The following is a 25,670-nucleotide window of genomic DNA, read 5'->3' as shown; positions in this document are numbered from 1 at the left end:
GTCCTGACAAGGTTTTCACACACTGTTGCTGGTCTCCTCTAGAGCAGGATGTTTTTTTGGGCTGTTGCTGGGCAACACGGATTTTCAACTCCCTCCAAAGATTCTATGGGTTGAGATCTGAGACTGGCTAGGCTACTCCAGGACCTTTGAAATGCTTCTCACGGCCACTCCTCTGCCTGGGCGGTATGTTTGGATCATTGTCATGTTGAAAGACCCAGCCACGTTTCATCTTCAATGCCCTTGCTGATGGTAGGCTTTGTTACTTTGGTTCCAGCTTTCCTGCAGGTCATTCACTAGTCCCCCTGTGGTTCTAGGATTTTTTAGCTCCTGTTCTTGTGATCATTTTTTGACCCCATCGGGTGAGATCTTGCATGTGGATTCCAGATCGAGGGGAGATTATCAGTGGTCTTGTATGTCTTCCATTTCTAATAATTGCTCCCATGTTGATTTCTTCAAACCAGTTGCTTACCTATTGCAGATTCAGTCTTACCAGCCTGGTTTTTGCAGGTCCTAATTTGTTTCTAGTGTCTTATGCCTTTGTCTTGGCCATAGTGGAGTTTGAGTGTGACTGTTTGAGGTTGTGGACAGGTGTCTTTATACTGATAACAAGTTCAAACAGATGCCATTAATACAGGTAATGAGTGGAGGACAGAGGAGCCTCTTAAATAAGAAGTTACAGGTTCATGAGCTAGAAATCATGCTTGTTTGTAGGCACCATTACTGTCACCATAATTTGGTAATAAATTCATAAAAAAATCCTAAGCAATGTGATTTTCTGATTTTTTCTCCTTTTGTCTGTCAGTAGTTAGAAGATGTACCCATGATGAAAATTACAGGCCTCTCATCATTTTAAGTGGGGAGAACTTATACAATTGGTGGCTGACTAAATACTTTTTTGCCCTTCACTGTATTTGTATTGATTTTAAAGAAAGGTGTTGTTGTTTATGGTTTGTTACACATTGGTGCAACGACAGTGCTTTTTTCGCGAATGCGCTTGTTAAATCACCCGCTTGGCTTAAGTAGGCGATTCAATGATAAAATTAACAGGCACCGCATCGATTATATGCCACGCAGGACAAGTTAGATGAACTAGTAATATCATCAACCATGTGTAGTTAACTAGTGATTATGTTAAGATCGGTTTAATGCCAGCCAGCACCTTACTAGCCAGCACCTTATTTTCGCTCCTGCTGCACTGCATAACAGGTAGTCAGCTCCAGCCACGCAGTCTCCTCGTGGAGTAAATGTAATCAGCCATGATCGTGTCCAAAATGCTGATTACCAATTGTTATGAAAATTGAAATCGGTCCTAATTAACTGCCATTCCGATTAATCGGTCGACCTCTAGTTCTTAGTTCCATAGGCTGAAGGGCTGAATACTCTATTCCTTTTGTATTTCAACTTCACAGCTTTATTGTTTTGATAACAATTTACATTGTAATAATTCATTTCATTATGTGATTATTGTCTGAAATATATATTTGTTATTTTTCTAATCAAAGTCACAATGTACATTTCAGGAGAAATGTTGAATGTATGTGTGTGTGTGTATAGTGTTCTTCCCTCTGTGTGTATGTAAAAAGCCAATTAGTTATGTGTGGTCAGCTCGTCACAGCAGTAGGATAAACTTATCCTAGGTTATGTAGGGCCAATTTCTACCCACAGACTGTAAACAAATAATACAATTCAGACCAGACTATTTGTCACGTATGCATGTACAGCTTTAAGAACCAAAGAGGAGGGGCTCCATCTACCAACCAATGGCAGAGACTTATTTCACAGTAGCGCAAAATAAACCAGGAAGTGTAATGTGGGCTGCATCTGAGAGACAGTCAGATCAACTCAAGGCTAAACCAAGGTATGGTAGTTAACACGCTCTGTGTAGCCTCTCTCTCTGTCACGGTGATATTAAATGAGACAATGTATTTCTGTGCAGAATGGACTTCTAGTCAGCATAGGCTATTATCCAATCATCTCCAAGGAGACAGAGAGATAGACAGTGCGCTGCCATGCAGGAACAGAACTCTCCATAGCCTGACTCAGCGTAACCAACGGTACATTTCTCTGCTAGAGAGAGAAAGAAAAGAGAGAGAGAGAGAAGGTGAAGATAGAGGACAGCATACCACTACTGTACAGAGAGAGGACAGCATACCACTACTGTACAGAGAGAGGACAGCATACCACTACTGTACAGAGAGAGAGAGAGAGGACAGCATACCAGTACTGTACAGAGAGAGGACAACATACCAAAACTGTACAGAGAGAGGACAGCATACCACTACTGTACAGAGAGAGGACAGCATACCACTACTGTACAGAGAGAGAGAGAGAGGACAGCATACCAGTACTGTACAGAGAGAGAGAGACAGCATACCACTACTGTACAGAGAGAGAGAGAGAGAGAGGACAGCATACCACTACTGTACAGAGAGAGAGAGAGAGAGAGAGAGAGAGAGAGACAGCATACCAGTACTGTACAGAGAGAGAGAGAGGACAGCATACCAGTACTGTACAGAGAGAGAGAGGACAGCATACCACTACTGTAGAGAGGACAGACACTACTGTACAGAGAGAGAGAGAGAGAGAGAGGACAGCGTACCACTACTGTACAGAGAGAGAGAGAGAGAGAGAGAGGACAGCATACCACTACTGTACAGAGAGCGAGAGAGAGGACAGCATACCAGTACTGTACAGAGGAGAGAGGGACAGCATACCACTACTGTACAGAGAGAGAGGAGGGACAGCATACCACTACTGTACAGAGAGAGAGAGAGAGGACAGCATACCACTACTGTACAGAGAGAGAGAGAGAGAGGACAGCATACCAGTACCTGTAACAGAGAGAGAGAGGACAGCATACCAGTACTGTACAGAGAGAGAGAGAGACAGCATACCACTACTGTACAGAGAGAGAGAGAGACAGCATACCACTACTGTACAGAGAGAGGAGTGGACAGCATACCACTACTGTACAGAGGAGAGAGAGAGGCAGCATGCCCACTACTGTACAGAGAGAGAGAGCATACCACTACTGTACAGAGAGAGAGGACAACATACCACTACTGTACAGAGAGAGAGTACAGTATACCTACTGTACAGAGAGAGAAGAGGGCATACCACTACTGTGCAGAGAGAGATGACAACATACCACTACTGTACAGAGAGAGAGGAGCAGCATACCACTACTGTACAAAGAGAGAGAGGACAGCATACCACTACTGTACAGAGAGAGAGAGAACAGCATACCACTACTGTACAGAGAGAGAACAGCATACCACTCACTGTACAGAGAGAGAAAGGACAGCATACCACTACTGTACAGAAAGAGAGAGACAGCATACCACTACTGTACAGAAAGAGAGAGAGACAGCATACCACTACTGTACAGAGAGAGAGAGAACAGCATACCACTACTGTACAGAGGAGTGATATACCACTACTGTACAGAGAGAGAGAAGAACAGCATACCACTACTGTACAGAGAGAGAGGACAGCATACCACTACTGTACCAGAGAGAGAGGACAGCATACCACTACTGTACAGAGAGAGAGAGGACAATATACCACTACTGTACAGAGAGAGAGAGAATACATACCACTACTGTACAGAGAGAGAGAGGACAGCATACCACTACTGTACAGAGAGAGAGAGGGCAGCATACCACTACTGTACAGAGAGAGAGAGACAGCATACCACTGCTGTACAGAGAGAGAGAGAGAGGGCAGCATACCACTACTGTACAGAGAGAGGACAGTATACCACTGTACAGAGAGAGGACAGCATACCACTACTGTACAGAGAGAGAGGGACAGCATACCACTACTGTACAGAGAGAGAGAGAGGGTAGCATACCACTACTGTACAGAGAGAGAGAGAACAGCATACCACTACTGTACAGAGAGAGAAAGGACAGCATACCACTACTGTACAGAGAGAGAGAGAGGACAGCATACCACTACTGTACAGAGAGAGATAGTACAGCATACCACTACTGCACAGAGAGAGAGACAGCATACCACTACTGTACAGAGAGAGAGGACAGCATACCACTACTGGCACAGAGAGAGAGAGGACAACATACCACTACTGTACAGAGAGAGAGAGAGAGGACAGCATACCACACTGTACAGAGAGAGGACAGCATACCACTACTGTACAGAGAGATAGGACAGCATACCACTACTGTACAGAGAGATAGTACAGTATACCACTACTGTACAGAGAGAGAACAGCATACCACCACTGTACAGAGAGAGAGAGAGGACAGTATACACTACTGTACAGAGAGAGGAAGCATACAGCATACCACTACTGTACAGAGAGAGAGGACAGTATACCACTACTGTACAGAGAGAGAGGACAACATACCACTACTGTACAGAGAGAGGACAGCATACCACTACTGTACAGAGAGAGGACAGCATACCACTACTGTACAGAGAGAGAGGACAGCATACCACTACTGTACAGAGAGAGAGGAGGACAGCATACCACTACTGTACAGAGAGAGAGTGACAGCATACCACTACTGTACAGAGAGAGAGATGACAGTGATACCACTACTGTACAGAGAGAGAGACAGCATGAGAGAGAGGACAGCTACACTACTGTACAGAGAGAGAGGATAGCATACCACTACTGTACAGAGAGAGAGAGACAGCATACCACTACTGTACAGAGAGAGAGGATACATACCACTACTGTACAGAGAGAGAGGACAGCATACCACTACTGTACAGAGAGAGAGAGACATAGAGAGAGAGGATACCACTACTGTACAGAGAGGACAGCATACCACTACTGTACAGAGAGAGGACAGCATACCACTACTACTGTACAGAGAGAGGACAGCATACCACTACTGTACAGAGAGAGAGTGACAGCATACCACTACTGTACAGGCAGGGTTGAAATAATAGTGAACGACTGTGAGAAGAGGAAATCTAAAGAGAAAGGCTTCTCTAAACCTGAACTTTGACTCCTCTGTTCATGAACCACCTCCATTAATGTATTGTGGTCAGTCTGTATGTGTCTGTTGGGTCAGACTATTGGACATACTGTAGGTTGTTGTGTGGTACTGGGTGGTGTACTGCGTTACTGCATGTTGTGGTGGGGATCTACTGGTGTACATTGCATTCTTCTCTCAACAGACACTAACATTCTCTCCATCTCTCTCTCCCCAATTTATTTGCAACATACACTTTTGCTCCTCTCCTTGTTCTCATCCCTCTATCCCATCCGTCCTTCCAACGTTTGTCCATGGTTCTGCTTCTCCTTTACCTTCTCCGTCTTCGCTTGTCCTCCGTCCCCAAATATCCCTACCTACCCCAACTACCCCTACTTGCCCCCAACTACCCCTCCCCAACTGCCCCTACCTGCCCCCAACTAACCCTACCTACCCCCGACCTCTCCTACCTGCTCCTACCTTCCCCAACTACACCCACCTGCCCCAACTACCCCTACCTGCCCCCAACTACCCCCTACCTACCCCTGACCTCCTACCTGCTCCTACCTGCCCCTAACTACCCCTACCTGCCCCCAACTACCCCATTTCCCCCAACTACACCACCTGCCCCCAACTACCCCTACCTGCCCCAACCTCCACCTACCTGCCCCTAACTGCCCCTACCTGCCCTAACCTCCACCTACTCCCTACCTGCCCCCAACTACCCCTACTTCCCCCCTAACTACCCCCACCTGCCCTTAACTACCCTACCTGCCCTAACCTCCACTCTACCCTACCTGCCCCTAACTACCCCTTACCTGCCCCAACTCTCCACCTACCCCTACCTGCCCCAACTACCCCTACCTGCTCTAACTGCCCTGCTTCCTGACTACCCCCACCTGCCCCCCCAACTACCCCTACTCCGCTCCAACCTCCACCTGCCACCTACCTGCCCCCAACTACCCCTACTTTCCTGCTGCCCTAACTACTTTATTTCCTAACTGCCCCTACCTGCCCCCAACTACCCCCTACCTGCCCCCAACGACCCCTACCTGCCCTCAACTACTCCCTACCTACCCCTTAACTACCCCTACCTACCCCTTAACCACCGCCTCCTGCCTCCAACCACCCCTACCTGCCCCCACCCACACACACCACTTACTCACACTCCTAACCCCTGAATGCCTCCTTGTCCACCTCAAATCCCCATTTCCACCTCAACCTGCCCCTGTTACTCAGTACTCCTCTCCCTTCTCCTCCTCTCCTTTGTCCCTTTGACTGGGCAGTGTCCTCACCCCCTCTCTCCCGCCTCCACTCCCAGCCCTCCTCCTATTTCCTCCACCCTTACCGCCCAGGATACTGTGGTGCTCATACGAGACCAGTCCCCAGGACCCAACCTCACAGCCACACTGAAATCCAGTCCACAGCCACAGCCATAGGCCCTAACCCCTACACTACCCAGTCCACGGCCCCTAACCCCTACACTACCCAGTCCACAGCCATAGGCCCTAACCCCTACACTACCCAGTCCACGGCCCCAACCCTCCACTACCCAGTCCACGACCCCCAACCCCTACACTACCCAGTCCACGACCCCCACGACCCCTCAAGAGCAACATTGATAGTTTGTATCGTTATGTGAATGAGTCCAAGACTAAAGAGAAGCTGAGTATGGCTTGTCTCTGAATCCATCACTGACTTTGACTCCTCTACTGCACCGCTAAGGTCACTGATAAACAGCCTCACACCGGCTCACACACACTCGTCAGCAATGACACACACACCAAGGCTGCACCACCCCATATAAAACGTTGACGCGATGATGATGGCATATGCCAAAACACACACTGTCGGTTCCCTTGGTCACTGACACACACACATACACCTCTCACTCACAGAGCAGAACCTCCTAAAGATCTCCCCCTCCCTACCTGGTACCTCTACCACCCCAAAACTGTCCCATCCACAGGGGTGCCCCTCCCCCCTCTCCCCCATCGGGGCTCTCGACCCCCTATCGCTCTGAGCCCCTCCGGGCCTGGACGATCCTACCTCAGCTCACCCCTGTTCCCCGCCTCACACCCTCCCTGCCCTGGCCGCCCCCTCTACTACCCCTTCCTCTACCCCCTATCCCCCAGGAAAACCTCCGACCCCAAAACTCATCCAGGCTCTGCCGCTGCCGCCCACGCTGAGTAAGAGCTCTCTCTCACACACTCCCTCCCCCTGTCTAACACCCTGCTCTCTCTCACACACTCCCTCCCCCTGTCTCTCACACACTCCCTCCCCTGCTCGCCTGTCTGTCTAACACCCTGCTCGCTGTCTGTCTAACACCCTGTTCGCCTGTCTGTCAGTCTGTCTAACACCCTGCTTGCCTGTCTGTCAGTCTGTCTAACACCCTGCTCACCTGTCTGTCTAACACCCTGCTCACCTGTCTGTCTAACACCCTGCTTGCCTGTCTGTCAGTCTGTCTAACACCCTGCTCACCTGTCTGTCTAACACCCTGTTCGCCTGGTAGTCTAACACCCTGCTCGCCTGTCTGTCAGTCTGTCTAACACCCTGTTCGCCTGGTAGTCTAACACCCTGCTCACCTGTCTGTCTAACACCCTGCTCACCTGTCTGTCTAACACCCTGCTCGCTTCTTGTCTGTCAGTCTGTCTAACACCCTGCTCGCCTGTCTGTCTAACACCCTGCTCGCCTGTCTGTCAGTCTGTCTAACACCCTGTTCGCCTGTCTAACACCCTGTTCGCCTGTCTGTCAGTCTGTCTAATACCCTGCTCGCCTGTCTGTCAGTCTGTCTAACACCCTGCTCGCCTGTCTGCCACTCTGTCTAACACCTTGCTCGCCTGTCTGTCTAACACCCTGCTCGCCTGTCTGTCAGTCTGTCTAACACCCTGCTCGCCTGTCTGTCAGTCTGTCTAACACCCTGCTCGCCTGTCTGTCTAACACCCTGCTCGCCTGTCTGTCTAACACCCTGCTCGCCTGTCTGTCAGTCTGTCTAACACCCTGCTCGCCTGTCTGTCAGTCTGTCTAACACCCTGCTCGCCTGTCTGCCACTCTGTCTAACACCCTGCTCGCCTGTCTGTCAGTCTGTCTAACACCCTGCTCGCCTGTCTGTCAGTCTGTCTAACACCCTGCTCGCCTGTCTGTCTAACACCCTGCTCGCCTGTCTGTCTAACACCCTGCTCGCCTGTCTGTCTAACACCCTGCTCGCCTGTCTGTCAGTCTGTCTAACACCCTCCTCGCCTGTCTGTCTGTCTGTCTAACACCCTGCTCGCCTGTCTGTCTAACACCCTCCTCGCCTGTCTGTCAGTCTGTCTAACACCCTGCTCGCCTGTCTGTCTAACACCCTGCTCGCCTGTCTGTCTAACACCCTGCTCGCCTGTCTGTCTGTCACTCCGTTAGTCTGTCTAACACCCTGCTCGCCTGTCTGTCTGTCTGTCTGTCTAACACCCTGCTCGCCTGTCTGTCTGTCTGTCTGTCTGTCTAACACCCTGCTCGCCTGTCTGTCTGTCTAACACCCTGCTCGCCTGTCTGCTCGCCTGTCTGTCTAACACCCTGCTCGCCTGTCTGTCAGTCTGTCTAACACCCTGCTCGCCTGTCTGTCTAACACCCTGCTCACCTGTCTGTCTAACACCCTGCTCGCCTGTCTGTCTAACACCCTGCTCGCCTGTCTGTCTGTCACTCCGTTAGTCTGTCTAACACCCTGCTCGCCTGTCTGTCTAACACCCTGCTCGCCTGTCTGTCTAACACCCTGCTCGCCTGTCTGTCTGTCACTCCGTTAGTCTGTCTAACACCCTGCTCGCCTGTCTGTCTAACACCCTGCTCGCCTGTCTGTCTAACACCCTGCTCGCCTGTCTGTCTGTCACTCCGTTAGTCTGTCTAACACCCTGCTCGCCTGTCTGTCTGTCTGTCAGTCTAACACCCTGCTCGCCTGTCTGTCTGTCTGTCTGTTTAACACCCTGCTCGCCTGTCTGTCTGTCTGTCTGTCTAACACCCTGCTCGCCTGTCTGTCTAACACCCTGCTCGCCTGTCTGTCTGTCACTCCGTTAGTCTGTCTGTCTAACACCCTGCTCGCCTGTCTGTCTAACACCCTGCTCGCCTGTCTGTCTGTCACTCCGTTAGTCTGTCTAACACCCTGCTCGCCTGTCTGTCTGTCTGTCTGTCTGTCTGTCTGTCTGTCTAACACCCTGCTCGCCTGTCTGTCTAACACCCTGCTCGCCTGTCTGTCTGTCTGTCTGTTTAACACCCTGCTCGCCTGTCTGTCTGTCTGTCTGTCTAACACCCTGCTCGCCTGTCTGTCTAACACCCTGCTCGCCTGTCTGTCTGTCACTCCGTTAGTCTGTCTAACACCCTGCTCGCCTGTCTGTCTAACACCCTGCTCGCCTGTCTGTCTAACACCCTGCTCGCCTGTCTGCCACTCTGTCTGTCTGTCTAACACCCTGCTCGCCTGTCTGCCACTCTGTCTGTCTGTCTAACACCCTGCTCGCCTGTCTGTCACTCTGTTAGTCTGTCTAACACCCTGCTCGCCTGTCTGTCTGTCTGTGTGTATATCTACATCTCTATCGCCCTGTCAATCTGTCTGTCTGTAGTCTTGTCTGTCCGTCTGAGTGTGTATATCTATCTCAGTCTCTGTCTGTTTGTATACCAGTCTGTCTGTTTGTCTGTAGTCTGTCTGTTTGTATATCAGTCTGTCTGTTTGTCTGTAGTCTGTCTGTTTGTATATCAGTCTGTCTGTTTGTCTGTAGTTTGTATATCTATATCTCTGTCTGTCAGTCTGTCTCTCCATGCTGTTGTGTGTCTGTGTTGCATGGAGTGCTGAAATAGACACCTCACCTATTTCCCTCATTCAAATGCAAATCAATTTATAAAATTTTTGACTTGCGTTTTTCTGGATTTTTGTTGTTGTTATTCTGTTCAAATAAACCATTCAAATTATAGACGGATCATTTCTTTGTCAGTGGGCAAACGTACAAAATCAGCAGGGGATCAAATACTTTTTCCCTCACTGTATGCTATCACTATGCTATCACTATGCTATCACTACTACACTACTACTGATAGTACTCCACCACTGCTTTAGCTAACTGCTAAAACAACTAATATCACTAATACTGAAACAGTAACACAGAAATACCAAGTAACATTGCTCTTCCTGTCTGTGAGTCCACCACTGATTAGATTAGCGTAGAGTAGGTTGTAAGTGATCCTTCCTCTATCTCTGTCAATCTCAGCGGTTCGTAGCGTCTCATTTGCCGGCTCTGTACAGAGAGGTGGGACTTCCTGGATGGGCGATGACGTGAAGGCCCCTCTGAGAGGCCTAGGGCTGTCCTCTCTGTGCCTGCTGGAAAAAAGAGGTACGATATACCTGTATATATTTACATTTGAATAATTTAGCAGACGCTCTTATCCAGAGTGACATATATTTTCATACTGGTCCCCTGTGGAATCAAACCCACAACCCTGGCGTTGCAAGCACCATGCTCTACCAACTGAGTCACACGGGATCATATATAGCCTTCATGTATATTTCTATACAGCCTATGTGATATACAGTACATTTATTCATGTACATTTACACTGTTAGAGAAATGATGTGTGTATGTCTAACTGCTCGCGTCCACAGCTCTGGTCAGTGCAGTCAGTGTGGCAGTGGAGGCCATTTTGGCTCAATTCAGCTCCTCACGGACCCTGGTGCAGAAGGTCAGTTTAACACCATGTTTAACACGGTCTCTTCAGTAACATGGTGTACACACCACATTATGTGAGATATGGAAAATGGGCTTGAGTTTTTATTCATTATGTCTGTACTTTAATGATGTATTTCTGAGGGCATGCCTGTTTGTTTCTACTGTTCGCTGTTGTCTGATGCTGGCAGCAAACCCAGCTCCCCCTCTGTGGATCAATCAAGTATATTCATTTCAATAGGGCCAATCATCTTCCTCCGATTTCACATTTTGGTTTTAGATCAGGGAAGGTAATCCAATCAGTACAAACCTCCACCCCCGCGTTTATAATCCCTAGCTACCGCTCCTAACGACGTACTGTCAGCTGTTGCTATGACAGGGTTTCCATACCGACAGGCAAAGTGAAAAACAGACAGACATAAGAAGATCAACCAGCTCAAACTCCCGAAAGACTTCATTGCCTCCTAGGATTTCTGTATCCGTGTCTCTGAAACTAGACGTAGGCCTGTAACACCGGTGGTTGATTCAGCTCATTGGAACTTAATAACTAGTGACACTTGATGGCTCAAACAGCCAGTTAGTGGCTCTATATCTATATATGAATCCTCCATATATGAATCATCCATTGAATAACAGGACATGTCTGTCTCTTTCTGTCTCTCCCTCTTCCTCTCCCCTAGTCTGCCTCCATTAACAAGGTGCTGGGTTGTCTTCAGATATCTCTATCTTTGGCTCAGTAGTCAGAACCTCTGTGTACTAACTCCATCCTCTTTCCCACATACTTCTCTTTATCTTCTCCATCTCTGTTTTCATCCTTCTATTTATCTTCTCCTCCTATCCATAATTTCACCCTCTCCCTTTCTTCTCTCTCTCTCCCTTCTATTTCTCCCCTCCTCCCTCCCTCTTACCTCTCTCCCCTTCTTCCTCTCTCCCCTCTTCCTCTCTCTCCTCCCCTATTTCTCCCTCCTCCTCCCCTCTCCTCTCTTACCTCTCTTCTCCTCCCCTATTTCTCCCTCCTCCCCTCTCTCCTCTCTCCTCTCTTACCTCTCTCTCCTCCCCTATTTCTCCTCCTCCTCCTCTCTCCTCTCTCTCTCCTCCCCTTATTTCTCCCCTCCTCCTCTCTCCTCCCCTCTTTCCTCTCTCCTCCTCCCCTCTCCCCTCTCCCTCCTCTCCTCCCCTCTTTACCTCTCCTCCCCCTATTTCTCCCTCCTCCTCTCCTCTCTCCTCTCTCTTCCTCTCTCTCCTCCCCTATTTCTCCCCTCCCTCTCTTCCCTCTCTCTCCTCCTCTCTCCTCCCTTCCTCTCCCCTCCCTATTTATCCCCTCTCTCTCTCTTCCCACTCTCTCCTACTCTATTTCTCCCCTCCCACTCTCTCTCTTCCTCCCCTCTCCCTCTCTTCCCTCTCTCTCCTCCCTTATTTCTCCCCTTTCCTCTCTTCCCTCTCTCTTCTCCCCTATTTCTCCCCTCTCCTCTCTTCCCTCTCTCTCCCCTCTTCATCCCCTCTTCCCTCTCTCGCCTCTATTTTGCCACTCTCCTTTCTCCTCCCCTTTCCAGGCTCTATCAGGAGACAGCAGTGTGAATCCGTCTCTGGGCCGGCTGGTGCTGCAGTGTTTGTGCCCCGCCCTGCGGAGCCTGCTCTCCGACGGCCTCAAGCCCCACCAGAGTGATTTGATCTCGGGCAGGAGGCCAAACTCAGCCTGGGGACTGGTCCAGGCCTCCACCAGGCCAGGTAGGAACTCTGGAGCGCAGTACAGAGGTGGGTTACAAGAGAGCATAGACAGCATAGGAGGGCTGTGGTTGTTATAACCCCTGCCTTTCCATCTATTTACATATCTCTCTCTATATCCATCTCTCTCTATTTCTCTTTCTCAGACATGATGGATGTACATAGCCAATCTCTCAATATCTCTCTTCCTCTTTCCCTCTCTCCAATATGTATCTCTCTCACCCTCCCAGACATCATGTGGGTTCATAGTACTTTCAGTCTCTCTCTCCTCTCTCGCTCTAGTCTGGCACTCATTATTCTGCAGTGTTGAGTCATCATTCTCTCTCTCTCTCTGATTATCACACTCTCCCCTCCTCTATTCCCTCTTATTCTCTCCTTCCCACTACTCTGGTGATCAGGGTTATTCCATTAACTCAGTACTTGTTCATTTCAATTTCAGTCAATTCAGGTCAAAGGTAACATAACATGTTGATTAGATATAGATTTGTTTCTCTGTGCCAAAGCTTAACCAAAGCCTTTCTTTCTCTCATCTCTGCTCCCCTTCTTCCTCCAGGGCCCAGCACTCAGTCCCTGTACAGCCTCCAGGCTAGAATAGGAGAGCTGCCCCAGCTCCGGCAGAACAAACACAGGTTCAACGCCTTCCTCCTCGGCCTCCTCAAGTAAGAATCAAATCAAATCAAATGTATTTATATAGCCCTTCGTACATCAGCTGATATCTCAAAGTGCTGTACAGAAACCCATCCTAAAACCCCAAACAGCAAGCAATGCAGGTGTAGAAGCACGGTGGCTAGGAAAAACTCCCTAGAAAGGCCAAAACCTAGGAAGAAACCTAGAGAGGAACCAGGCTATGTGGGGTGGCCAGTCCTCTTCTGGCTGTGCCGGGTGGAGATTATAACAGAACATGGCCAAGATGTTCAAATGTTCATAAATGACCAGCATGGTCCAATAATAATAAGGCAGAACAGTTGAAACTGGAGCAGCAGCACGGCCAGGTGGACTGGGGACAGCAAGGAGTCATCATGTCAGGTAGTCCTGAGGCATGGTCCTAGGGCTCAGGTCCTCCGAGAGAGAGAGAAAAGAAAGAGAGAAAGAGAGAATTAGAGAGAGCACACTTAAATTCACACAGGACACCGAATAGGACAGGAGAAGTACTCCAGATTTAACAAACTGACCCTAGCCCCCCGACACATAAACTACTGCAGCATAAATACTGGAGGCTGAGACAGGAGGGGTCAGGAGACACAGGAGACACCCCGGACAGGGCCAAACAGGAAGGATATAACCCCACCTACTTTTGCCAAAGCACAGCCCCCCACCACTAGAGGGATATCTTCAACCATCAACTTACCATCCTGAGACAAGGCTGAGTATAGCCCACAAAGATCTCCGCCACGGCACAACCCAAGGGGGGGGGGGGGCGCCAACCCAACCCAGACAGGATGATCACATCAATGACTCAACCCACTCAGGTGATGCACCCCTCCCAGGGACGGTATGAGAGAGCCCCAGTAAGCCAGTGGCTCAGCCCCTGTAATAGGGTTAGAGGCAGAGAATCCCAGTGGAAAGAGGGGAACCGGCCAGGCAGAGACAGCAAGGGCGGTTCGTTGCTCCAGAGCCTTTCCGTTCGCCTTCCCACTCCTGGGCCAGACTACACTCAGTCATATGACCCACTGAAGAGATGAGTCTTCAGTAAAGACTTAAAGGTTGAGACCGAGTTTGCGTCTCTGACATGGGTAGGCAGACCGTTCCATAAAAATGGAGCTCTATAGGAGAAAGCCCTGCCTCCAGCTGTTTGCAATGGAGTAATATGATCAATTTTTGGGGTTCTAGTCAGGATTCTAGCAGCCGTATTTAGCACTAACTGAAGTTTATTTAGTGCTTTATCCGGGTAGCCGGAAAGTAGAGCATTGCAGTAGTCTAACCTAGAAGTGACAAAAGCATGGATACATTTTTCTGCATCATTTTTGGACAGAAAGTTTCTGATTTTTGCAATGTTACGTAGATGGAAAAAAACTGTCCTTGAAATGGTCTGTATATGTTCTTCAAAAGAGAGATCAGGGTCCAGAGTAACGCCGAGGTCCTTCACAGTTTTATTTGAGACGACTGTACAACCATTAAGATTAATTGTCAGATTCAACAGAAGATCTCTTTGTTTCTTGGGACTTGGAACAAGCATCTCTGTTTTGTCCGAGTTTAAAAGTAGAAAGTTTGCAGCCATCCACTTCCTTATGTCTGAAGCACATGCTTCTAGCGAGGGAAATTTTGGGGCTTCACCATGTTTCATTGAAATGTACAGCTGTGTGTCATCGGCACAGCAGTGAAAGTTAACATTATGTTTTCGAATGACATCCCCAAGAGGTAAAATATATAGTGAAAACAATTGTGGTCCTAAAACAGAACCTTGAGGAACACCGAAATGTACAGTTGACAAATTGATATCTTTCCGACAGATAAGATCTAAACCAGGCCAGAACTTGTCCGTGTAGACCAATTTGGGTTTCCAATCTCTCCAAAAGAATGTGGTGATCGATGGTATCAAAAGCAGCACTAAGGTCTAGGAGCACGAGGACAGATGCAGAGCCTCGGTCTGATGCCATTAAAAGGTAATTTACCACCTTCACAAGTGCAGTCTCAGTGCTATGATGGGGTCTAAAACCAGACTGAAGCATTTCGTATACATTGTTTGTCTTCAGGAAGGCAGTGAGTTGCTGCGCAACAACCTTTTCTAACATTTTTGAGAGGAATGGAAGATTCGATATAGGCCGATAGTTTTTTATATTTTCTGGGTCAAGGTTTGGCTTTTTCAAGAGAGGCTTTATTACTGCCACTTTTAGTGAGTTTGGTACACATCCGGTGGATAGAGAGCCGTTTATTATGTACTACATAGAGGGCCAAGCACAGGAAGCAGCTCTTTCAGTAGTTTAGTTGGAATAGGGTCCAGTATGCAGCTTGAAGGTTTAGAGGCCATGATTATTTTCATCATTGTGTCAAGAGATATAGTACTAAACACTTGAGCGTCTCTCTTGATCCTAGGTCCTGGCAGAGTTGTGCAGACTCAGGACAACTGAGCTTTAAAGGAATACGAGATTTAAAGAGGAGTCCGTAATTTGCTTTCTAATAATCATGATCTTTAAGACCTGGCTCTTCTCTCCTAGGGTTTTTCTGTTTGACTTTTTAAATTCCAATTCTCACCTGCTTCTTGTCTCTCTGCTCAGCATCAAGCTTATGGATTTCTGGCTGTCCCATCTCCAGTCATGCAGTGGTAAGTCTCTGAAGACTAAAGTTCATGTCCGCAATCTATCTGTTTGAATATTAATATGTTACAACATTATTTCTCACTCCTCCTTCACCCCCTCTGTCTATTTCTCACTCTCCCTTCACCCCCTCTGTCTATTTCTCACTCCTCCTTCACCCCCTCTGTCTCTCTCTCTCTTCACCACACCCCTCTGTCTCTTTCTCTCTCCTCCTTCACCCCCCTCTGTCTCTCTCTCTCTCTCTCTCTCTCCCCTCCGTCTCTTTCTCTCTCTCCTTCACCACACCCCCCCTCTCCCCCTCTGTCTCTTTCTCTCTCTCTCTCCTTCGCCTCCCCTCTATCCCCCTCTGTCTCTTTCTCTCTCTCTCTCCTTCCCCCCTCTCTCCCTCTCTCCGTCTCTTTCTCTCTCTTCACCTCCTCCTCTCCCCCTTCCGTCTCTCTCTCTCTATCCTTCACCCCCCCGCACTGTCTCTGTCTCTCTCCTCCTTCATCCCCCCCTGTCTCTCTCTCTCCCTTCACACCACCCCCTCTGTCTCTTTCTCCTCCTCCCTCACCCCCCCACTGTCTCTCTCTCTCTCTCCTCCTTAGCCTCCCCTCTTTCTCTCTCTCTCTCTCCTTCCCCACACCCCCTCTCCCCCTCTGTCTCTTTCTCTCTCTCTCTCCTTCGCCCCCTCTCTATCCCCCCTCCGTCTCTTTCTCTCTCTCTCTCTCCTTCCCACACCCCCTCTCCCCCTCCGTCTCTTTCTCTCTCCTTCTCCCCTCTCTCCCCCTCCGTCTCCGCTTTCTCTCTCTCTCTTCCCCCCCTCTCTCCCCCTCCGTCTCTTTCTCTCTCTCTCCCTTCACCCCTCTCTCTCTCCACCTCTGTCTCTTTCTCTCTCCTTTTCCCCCCCTCTCCCCCTCCGTCTCTTTCTCTCTCTCTCTCCTTCACCCCCTCTCTCCTCCGTCTCTTTCTCTCTCTCTCTTTGCCCCTCTCTCCCCCCTTTGTTTTTTCTCTCTCCTTCGCCTCTCTCCCCTTGTCTCTTTTTTCTCTCTCTCTTCACCCCCTCTCCCCCTCTGTCTCTTTCTCTCTCTCTCTCCTTCCCCCCCTCTCTCCCCCTCCGTCTCTTTCTCTCTCTCTCTCCTTCTCCCCCCTCTCTCCCTCCTTCTCTTTCTCTTTCTCTCTCTCCTTCTTTCTCGCCCCTCTCTCCCCTCCGTCTCTTTTCTCTCTCTCTCTCTCCTTCGCCCCTCTCTCCCTCTCTGTCTTTTTTCTCTCTCTCCTTCGCCTCCTCTCTCCTCCCGTCTCTTTCTCTCTCTCTCCTTCACCCCTCTCTCCCCTCCGTCTCCTCTCTCTCTCTCTCTCTCTCCTTCGCCCTCTCCTCTCCCTTTGTCTCTCTCTCTCTCCTTCGCCCCCTCTCTCCCCCTTTGTCTCTTTTTTCTCTCTCTCTCCTTCCCCCTCTCTCCCCCTCCGTCTTTCTTTCTCTCTCTCTCCCTTCTCCCCCTCTCCCCCTCCGTCTCTTTCTCTCTCTCTCTCCTTCTCACCCCCTCTCCCCTCTGTCTCTTTTCTCTCTCTCTCCTTTAGCCCCTCTCCCCCCTCCGTCTCTTTCTTTCTCTCTCCTTCACCGCCCCTCCTCTCTCCCCTCCGTCTCTTTCTCACTTCTCCTCCTTCACCCCCCTCTCTCTCCCCCTCCGTCTCTTTCTCTCTCCTTCGCCTCCCCTCTCTCCCCGTCTCTCTTTTCTCTCTCTCTCTCTCTCCTTCGCCCCCTCTCTCCCCCTCGTCCCTTTTCTCTCTCTCTCTCCTTCGCCCCTCTCTCCCCCTCCGTCTCTTTCTCTCCCTTCACCCCCCTCTCTCCCCCTCCGTCTCTTTCTCTCTCCTTTCGCCTCCCTCTCTCTCTGTCAGATGTGTTGGTGACGTTCTACCAGCCCTCCTCCTTCATGCTTTGTCATTGATTTCTGCCAGCCTCTGTTTGAGGAGCTCCTCCTCCTGCTGCAGCCCCTCAGTCTCCTGAACCTTAACCTCGACCTGCTCTTCCAGCACCACCACCTGGGATCCAGCCAATCACAGCCCAGAGATCCCCAGCCCACCCAATCAGGACCTGGGATTCAGGCTCTCGCCCGGGGTCCGTCTAAAGCAGGGGCAGCAGCTATCTTGAGAGCCTATCAGAGCTGGACTTTGGGAGAGAGCAGAACCCGAGGCGACAAATCATAATGTGAGCTCGTCGTCCCTGGCCAACTCAGGGGTGGGAGGGTTGGTGGAGTCACTGAAGCCAGCGAGTCTCAGTGTGGGGCCTAAAAAGGTCTCTGGGGTCTTGAGACAAGTCCTCAGCTAATGTGGGTTCAGGAGAAAGAAATTAGAGCCAGCTCCTCCTAATGTTGAGGAGGCCAGTCTCTCCCAACAGGCAGGACAGGTGAGCACAATTCAACGTATGTGTGTGTGTCTTTGTTTGGAATGCATGGGTGAGTGTCTGTACCACACAGCACTTTTCTGAGCTGTTATTCTCTCCCTAGGTGATCCAGCAGGGATGGGGGCTGTGGTACGCTGGGGGCAAGCTGGGCCAGAACCTGGCTGAACTCAGCCTGTCTGCAGTACAAAACGAGGAGGGGACATCCAGAGACCCCAGAGCCCCAGACCAGTACCCAGGCCAGGAGTGACTCTCCTCAGGTCGATGGAGCATTAGCGGTCCCCTGGGGTTTGGGACGGCTGTTTGGAGCCTCCAATAACCCCACGATACCCACACTTCCAACCAGGTGCGCTGGTGTGTGTGTGTGTCAGTGATAGTGTTCTGATACTAGACAGTTGAAGTATCCTCTTATCACTGATGTATCTCTCTCCTCCCCAGACGTCCGTCTCAGTGGTTGTCTCCAGGGTGTCTGTTCTGACCGGATGGTGAGCAGCAGTTCCAGCGCTAACCAGAGGAGGGCGCTGGAGCCCCAGCAGGTAGAAGAGGTGTTCGAGAGAGAGATGGAGGAGACATGGGACAACCCAAGACCCCTCAGGTATTGGAAATATTTGGAAATATATCTAGATTACATGTTTAGTTTGTTCAGTTCGGACATCAGTTCAGTTGTCATGACTGTCTATGACAGTTTTACGTCATTCTTATGTTTTTACAGTAGTATCACTTATTCTTCTCTCTTTCTCAGGTCAGTCAGAACACTATGCGACCACTCTGGCACAGGGGCGGAGCTAAGCTTCCAGAAAGGGGAGAGTTAGTGGTTTGGGGAGCTCGATCACGACTGGATTCGCTTGTCGTCAGGGAGACCGAGAGGGGCTCGTACCCATTGGCTACGCCTCACTGATCCTGTGATTTCAGACACCTGATCAGAGTTTTGATTGTTTGAATATATCTGGGGGAGGGAAAATGAAGTCATAAAGCTATAATGTATTTAGGCAACCATAGAGAGGCTGTGGTGAAGTCCCAATGCTCTCAGAGAAATAGTTCACCCCTGAATCTAAGTTCAAATCACATGTTTATATCTCTAAAGTGGTCCAAAGTCGTATGTCAGGGTTCCCCAACTGGGGCCCATGATTTTATAAGGGTTTGGGTTACTTGTTGGACATAAATACTACCATCAGTAAATGTTGGAAATCTGTTCCAAGGTATTCCCACACATAGAGAGAGATGTGATTGTTTACAAATCTAAGCAAGGTTTGAAATTATTATATTTTAGCCAAATGTTATATCTGTTTGGGCTTCTTGCGGTCAATTTGCATCTACAAATGATTTATGATTATGTTCCAGCCCCCTGACCATCCGTGGCTGAATCTAGTTGATGATCTCTGGTCTAAGTGATTTAGTTCCTACTCCACACCATCTGTTGTGTAGATCCCACTATATGCACTGGTAGAAATGTGCAAAACTCAATCCCTAAAGAACTGTACCATCTAATGCCATCTAATTAGGGGGATTTAAGGAAGATTTAATTTAGCTCACCAGATGGTGTGGAATATGGACCCAGCACGACTTCAGACCACTTTTGAAGTGTGAAAACTTCAGACAAACACTTATCTTGGTGTGGACTATCCCTTTAAATGTCCTCCATTCATCATCTCTCTTTGGTGACCACTGATCTGAGAAGGACTGGATAAAGCTTTGTAGAATTCTATTCATAGGTTGCACCTCCGTCACGTCATGCCAAGCCGCCATCGGTGATGGTGATAAGCCCCGTCGTTCTGAGTCTAACTACTGTTTAGTATAAATTAATAGCAAAATTCTGCAAAAATAGCTAGCAAAGCAAACGTAAGCTAGTTACAATCAGGTGGCCTCCCCTCAATTTAAGCTAGTTAGCTAATGTTATACTGCATCTAAAGTCTATCTGGTGACATCAAAATGATGACGAAAGATTTTCCTAATAATTATTTGCCTGTTTTTGAATGTCATTGTATTTCCAGGCCACTGTAATGCACTTTTGATGAAATCTTCATCAGCGCTTAATGATGAGGATGCATTGAGTAGAATGCTCAGTCGGGCATCAGTCCAAACGAACGTTAAAAACAATATTGTGACGAAACGTGCAACCAATGCATTCAGTTTATCCAAACACTTTCAGATCAGCAGTCACTATGGGAAGATTTATAGCCTGGTAGCCAGGTCGGTTTCTGCTCTAGACCCAGACCTTGCCGCCAGGCTAACCGGTGAAGGGAGCCATGCTAGAGTATTGGAGCGTAGCCCTGTTACGAAAGTAGTACCATAGTGCAATGTAGCTGTTTTCTGTGTTCTATTTGACCTTTCACCCCTATTGATCTCTCACCCTTTCGCTTAGTCTCTGTGTTTGACATGTTCCCACTACAATTAATAGTCAGTTTAAAAGGATAACTATTTGACTGTATAAATATACATACATAATATATAGGTATATGAATATAGATGAATTTAACCGATAGATAGATAACCAAGAGAAAACAGATAGTCAAACGTTACTATAGATAAGGTTGATCATGAATCAAATTGATAAGTGATCTGGCCTTTTTATCCCCAACTCACCAGTCACTACTCTATAGTCATTATACACGGACAGCTCCAGTATTTTTGTCAATTATTGGAATCCAGTGGCTTCATCTTAGTGTGTTGTGTGCATTGTCTTGACTTCATATCCTTCATATCTTCATCATAACCTGATAGATTTAGTCTCATACCTTTAGACTGCATTTATTGTATAATGAATGCTTTGAGTGAATGCAGTGGGGTTGGGCTCAATATGGCAGTCAATTCAGGAAGTAAACTGAAATTCCAATTCGATGATTGAAATAGGGGCCTGTATTGTTAATGATTTCTTAATGAATTAAAAAGGAGAAGCTATTTATGTTTTTTAAGTAGCTGATTTTAAATTCAAATCTCTTCCTGAATCGGCAGCCTTCAATTCGAATTGAGCCCAACCCTTGAATGCAGAAGAATATCTATCTATATGACACATATCTATCTAAAGGACATTCTAGTATTCCAACAGTATATAAATATAACTGGCATAGCAATGCTGTAACTTCAATCAGTCCACACCTCTTAAACCTCACTAACACATACTACTCAGTGCTTATGGAAATATCAATGCTTTGAGACGAACAGATAGACAGACAGATAAACAGACAGACAGCTAGACAGAGAGATAGACAGACAGATAAACAGACAGACAGATAGACAGACAGATAAACAGACAGATAGATAGACAGACAGACAGACAGACAGACAGACAGACAGACAGACAGACAGACAGACAGACAGACAGACAGACAGACAGACAGACAGACAGACAGACAGACAGACAGACAGACAGACAGACAGACAGACAGACAGACAGACAGACAGACAGACAGACAGACAGACAGACAGACAGACAGACAGACAGACAGACAGACAGACAGACAGACAGACAGACAGACAGACAGACAGACAGACAGACAGACAGACAGACAGACAGACAGACAGACAGACGGTAGACAGAGACAGAAACAGACAGACAGACAGACAGACAGACAGACAGATAAACAGACAGACAGACAGACAGATAAACAGACAGACAGATAAACAGACAGACAAACAGACAGATAGACAGACAGATAAACAGTCTGAGGGACTTGAGACCTGTCTTTTCTTACTCATCCCAGGATGATCAACTCTAGTCTGGTTACTTTTCCTTTACCTCATAGATCAATTGGTATCTTTGATTCCCAGATGTTTAACTTGACTGGTTACCTGGGCTTACTAAGTCTGACTACAAGACAATTCAAAAGGCTACTGAGACCAGTAGACAATGTGGGTTTCAGGGCCATAGTTGTGTTCCTGACCGAGACTATCCAAGCTTTCAGATGAAGCAGTAAGCTACTCCTGATGTACTGTATGTGTATGAAGACACCACGACTGTCAAGCCTATGTGTTTGAGGGAGAGGCTGCCCTTCCCCCAACCGTACCTCAGCTCTCATATGTACCTTCCTTCTTTCCCTACCTGTCACGCTAACTGTGTAAGGTCATCATTTTTAATACCGTAGTAACGATAGTGGTAGTAGAATAATGTTCAAGTAATAATGTTTATTACTATGTTTCTCTTCTGATTTGCTTGGTAGTTATTCTGTAGGCTTGGTAATGATGATGCATATGATGTACTTCTCAAAGGCTTCTGGTTTAAAGGAACTGTTTGTTTGCTGTTTTTGTTGTTTTGTCACTTGCGGGTGACATGGCGCTTCTTGAAGAGTTCAGGTTACTTGAGGAATGAAGAATAAAACATATTACCCATAAATTCAAAGGAATATCGCTCTTTGATTGGTCAGAATATAATAAAGAAGGTATAAAAGGTATAATATAAAAGGTTACCATGCCAACAAGCCTCTGTGGTGTAGCACAGGGTTAGTGTCCCTATGACAACAATAGATTGGAAACATTGTAACTTTGCACTTGCATTATACAGGCTACTTTACCAAATCTTCCAGCAAGTGCAATGGTATGGCACCTGCTAGTACGTCAACAACCTAACTAGCTAATCCAAATCGCTGCGTGTCTCAAGACAATGTGTAGCTCCAATAGATAGTTGTTTACCAAACAGTGGAGCCACTGTGTGTCATGGCCAGTCACACTACACCCCTGGTCTTCTAAAGGCTTTAGCTGGGTCACGGCAGCAAAACAAGCTGACAACTACTTTCTTCGCCAGTAAATTGAGTTGTTTTAGAGCTATCTATAATGTATTTTAATTGCAGCTTGTAGTAAATTAGGCTGTATGAGGGAGGAGCTAGTTAGTGTCAGCAAGGTCCACCTTTCAATGTGCCATGCCTAGATGCAGGTGAAGGGGAAACCTAACTTCAGGAAATACACATGGTCTGTGACGGTAACAATCTCAGTATGTTGACAAGGATTTTCTAATTATTTTTTGTTGTTTCGGGTATATTTTCCATTGTGTGATGATCCATGATAAATGCATTGATTTGTATGAAAAGCTGTACATTTATTGATGTATTTATTGACCCTGAGTCCATGAAAGGTGTATATATACACCTCTGTTGTATTTGTTCCCTCACGTCTATCTCTCTATCTATCTATCTGGGGTTTTGTGTGTGTGTGTGTGTGTGTGTAGCACAGGAGGTTGGTGGCACCTTAATTGGGGAGGACTGGCTTTTGGTAATGGCTGGAGAGGAATATGTGGAATGGTATCATATACATTAAACACCTGGTTGCCAGGTGTTTGATGCCATTCCATTTGCCATTATTAAGAGCCGTCCTCCCCTCAGCAGCCTCCACTGGTGTGTGTGTGTGTTCGTGCTTGCGTGCGAACGAACAAGCATGTGTGTGTAGCAGTGGGTTCTGTATCTCTTGGTGATGTAACCTGCCCCTGCACTTCTCACTGTTCCATAGTGTACTGTGTCCTGTAGCGTCAGTCAGTGTCTGACTCCCGCATGTGCTTCTTTGTAAATACCCAATAAATAATCAACATAAACCAAACCTCAAAGTCTCTCATGTGTCTCATTCCTTCTCTATTCCCCTCAAACTCATCGCTGGACCTCAAAGCCACTTCCACTGTGTTTTGTCATTGTTCCCTTCTAATGAGGGACTGATTTAGACCTGGGACACCAGGTGAGTGCAATTTATTATCAGGTAGAAGAGAAAAGCAGCAGGCTCCGGACCTCGTAGGGTGAGAGTTGAATAACCCTGCTCTATTCCATCGAGCTACTGGCGAATGCTTGCCTAGAAAGTATGTGGTACTCGACATTGAGCTTTAGCTCACACATGCAGTGGAGGCTGGTGGGAGGAGCTATAGGCGGATAGGTTCATTGTAATGGCTGGAATGGAAAGGAGTGGTTGCCCATGTCTGTTTAGTACCATCCATTCATTCCATTCCAGCCATTCAAAGGCCACGCCCCATCCTCCTATAGGTCCTCCCACCAGCCTCCATCTACACATAGCCCCATAATCACATACAGATCAGTGATTTACTGAAGGAGGAGAGAAGGGCCTCAGGCTCTGTTCTGCCGTGTCTGTCCTCTTGAGGTCACGTCCTCAGATGAGGGTGGTGATGGAGGAAAACGTTTTATCACCTGGCCATTGGAGTCATTCAGCTTTACACCACCAGATGGTGCTGTATATCACATTTCCATGTTGGTTATTTAGCAGTCGCTCCATTCCGTGGAATGAATATCCACCAGTTATGCAGCGTCTCCATAAGGCTGGAGGGAGCAGCGATATTCATGGGCCTGTGATAGTATGAAGGGTTAAGTGGCTGAGAATATAACAAGTCCACAATGCTTTGTAAACAAAACGCCATTTTATTGTTATTGATAATAAGGTCAATGTTTGAAATGACATTCTGTCAGATGAACTCTGGGTGGTATTTTCTCCAAAGACAGGTTATGCAAATTTCAATTGTACAACAAAGGGCTGTATTCTGCCGCATCGCAGAAGTATCATGGGAGATCTGCGTTATAGCTCCATTTAAAGGTAATGTTAACGCGTTCGTGGAGACTGCATTCAAGATAAACACTGCATATGTCGGCTTAATCGAAATGACTCTACACTTTTAATGTGATCTTCCGCGTCTTTGATTGAATCCAGCCCAAAGTTACATTTCATGCAAACTACATAAATAACCCTTCACTATATTGATGAGGCAAATACACAGGTCAACTATAAAACATTCAACTTAGTGTTCAAAGTCAAACTAGAAACTGCACCAAAGAGAACTTACAAATGAACGGTTACAAATCTCAGATTCAATTCATTTTCCTGATTGTCTGACCAAATAAAAAAGAACATTCCATCAGTCAGAAAGTATACAGGTGAAGAAAAGGCATATAAAATCATAGCAATATTTAACATGGGTCAGTTATGTTTAACACTTGTAGCAAAATGAAGGCCTTTGACTATTAACTTTAACGCTTAGATAATAAATTCTATCAATTATGAAACTGATTCATTACATTACTTAGGTCAATGTTACTGCATTATCATTGGTACAATATAACGATCTTGAAATGATCATATTCACTAAGGCAATAAAACTACTTGGTTCGATACATAGAAGGGTCTCTAGCTGGTACTGGTAGTGATATTAAAGTTATTGTACTGAAATCCTTACAGGACGTATTGCTTTTGGAGATTGAACTCACTTAGGCGTCAGTTTATTTACAACATGGCACTTTTACATTAAAGGCCCGATTCAATACGTAGAGCTGAAGGGAACATTAAAGGCCCGATTCAATACGTAGAGCTGAAGGGAACATTAAAGGCAATGTTCCTGCGTTAGTGGAGACTGAATTCACGGAAAAACTGCATAGGTCGGCTCAATTGGAAATGACCTTTACACTTGAATCACGCTATAGCGCCGTACTTCAGCAACAGGGATTGAATCAAACCATAGGGGCTGTGTATTGCAGAAGTATCGCAGAAGATCTGCATAAAAATGTAGAGGTAGGCCTCCCAAGTGGTGCAGCGGTCTATGGCACTGCATCGCAGTGTTGCGGGTGTCACTACAGCCTTGGGTTCGATCCCCTGTGTCACAACCGGCTGTGACCGGGAGTCCCATAGGGCGGACCACAATTGTCCCAGGGTTGTCCGGATTAGTGGAAGGTTTGGCCCAGGGGGGCCTTTACTTGGCTCATCGTGCTCTAGT

General features: G+C 47.5%; 1 protein-coding gene across 1 annotated transcript; it reads left to right on the top strand.

Annotated features, from left to right (window-relative positions):
* Positions 1-1,820: 1,820 nt before the first annotated feature.
* LOC115123127 (AP-4 complex accessory subunit RUSC1) lies at positions 1,821-18,233 on the top strand. Its single transcript, XM_065014695.1, has 10 exons — positions 1,821-1,858; positions 10,175-10,297; positions 10,567-10,643; positions 11,308-11,325; positions 12,181-12,355; positions 12,906-13,011; positions 15,568-15,614; positions 17,482-17,518; positions 17,617-17,701; positions 18,090-18,233. The coding sequence occupies exons 2-10, from the start codon at positions 10,228-10,230 to the stop codon at positions 18,231-18,233; spliced, it is 759 nt and encodes a 252-aa protein (XP_064870767.1). The 5' UTR covers positions 1,821-1,858; positions 10,175-10,227.
* Positions 18,234-25,670: the final 7,437 nt, after the last annotated feature.

This window comes from Oncorhynchus nerka, unplaced genomic scaffold, assembly GCF_034236695.1.
Source record: "Oncorhynchus nerka isolate Pitt River unplaced genomic scaffold, Oner_Uvic_2.0 unplaced_scaffold_2238, whole genome shotgun sequence".
Lineage (NCBI taxonomy): Eukaryota > Metazoa > Chordata > Actinopteri > Salmoniformes > Salmonidae > Oncorhynchus > Oncorhynchus nerka.
Note: the sequence above shows the minus strand (reverse complement) of the source record. Positions and strands in the feature narration are given on the sequence as shown.

What these genes read in the sequence shown, in the direction of transcription:
- LOC115123127 (XM_065014695.1), top strand. Translation starts at nt 10,228, where the DNA reads ATGGGCGATGACGTGAAGGCCCCTCTGAGAGGCCTAGGGCTGTCCTCT. An exon ending in CCAGGCCTCCACCAGGCCAG is followed by an intron (nt 12,356 to 12,905) that starts GTAGGAACTCTG and finishes TTCTTCCTCCAG; the next exon opens with GGCCCAGCACTCAGTCCCTG. An exon ending in CCATCTCCAGTCATGCAGTG is followed by an intron (nt 15,615 to 17,481) that starts GTAAGTCTCTGA and finishes TCTCTCTGTCAG; the next exon opens with ATGTGTTGGTGACGTTCTAC.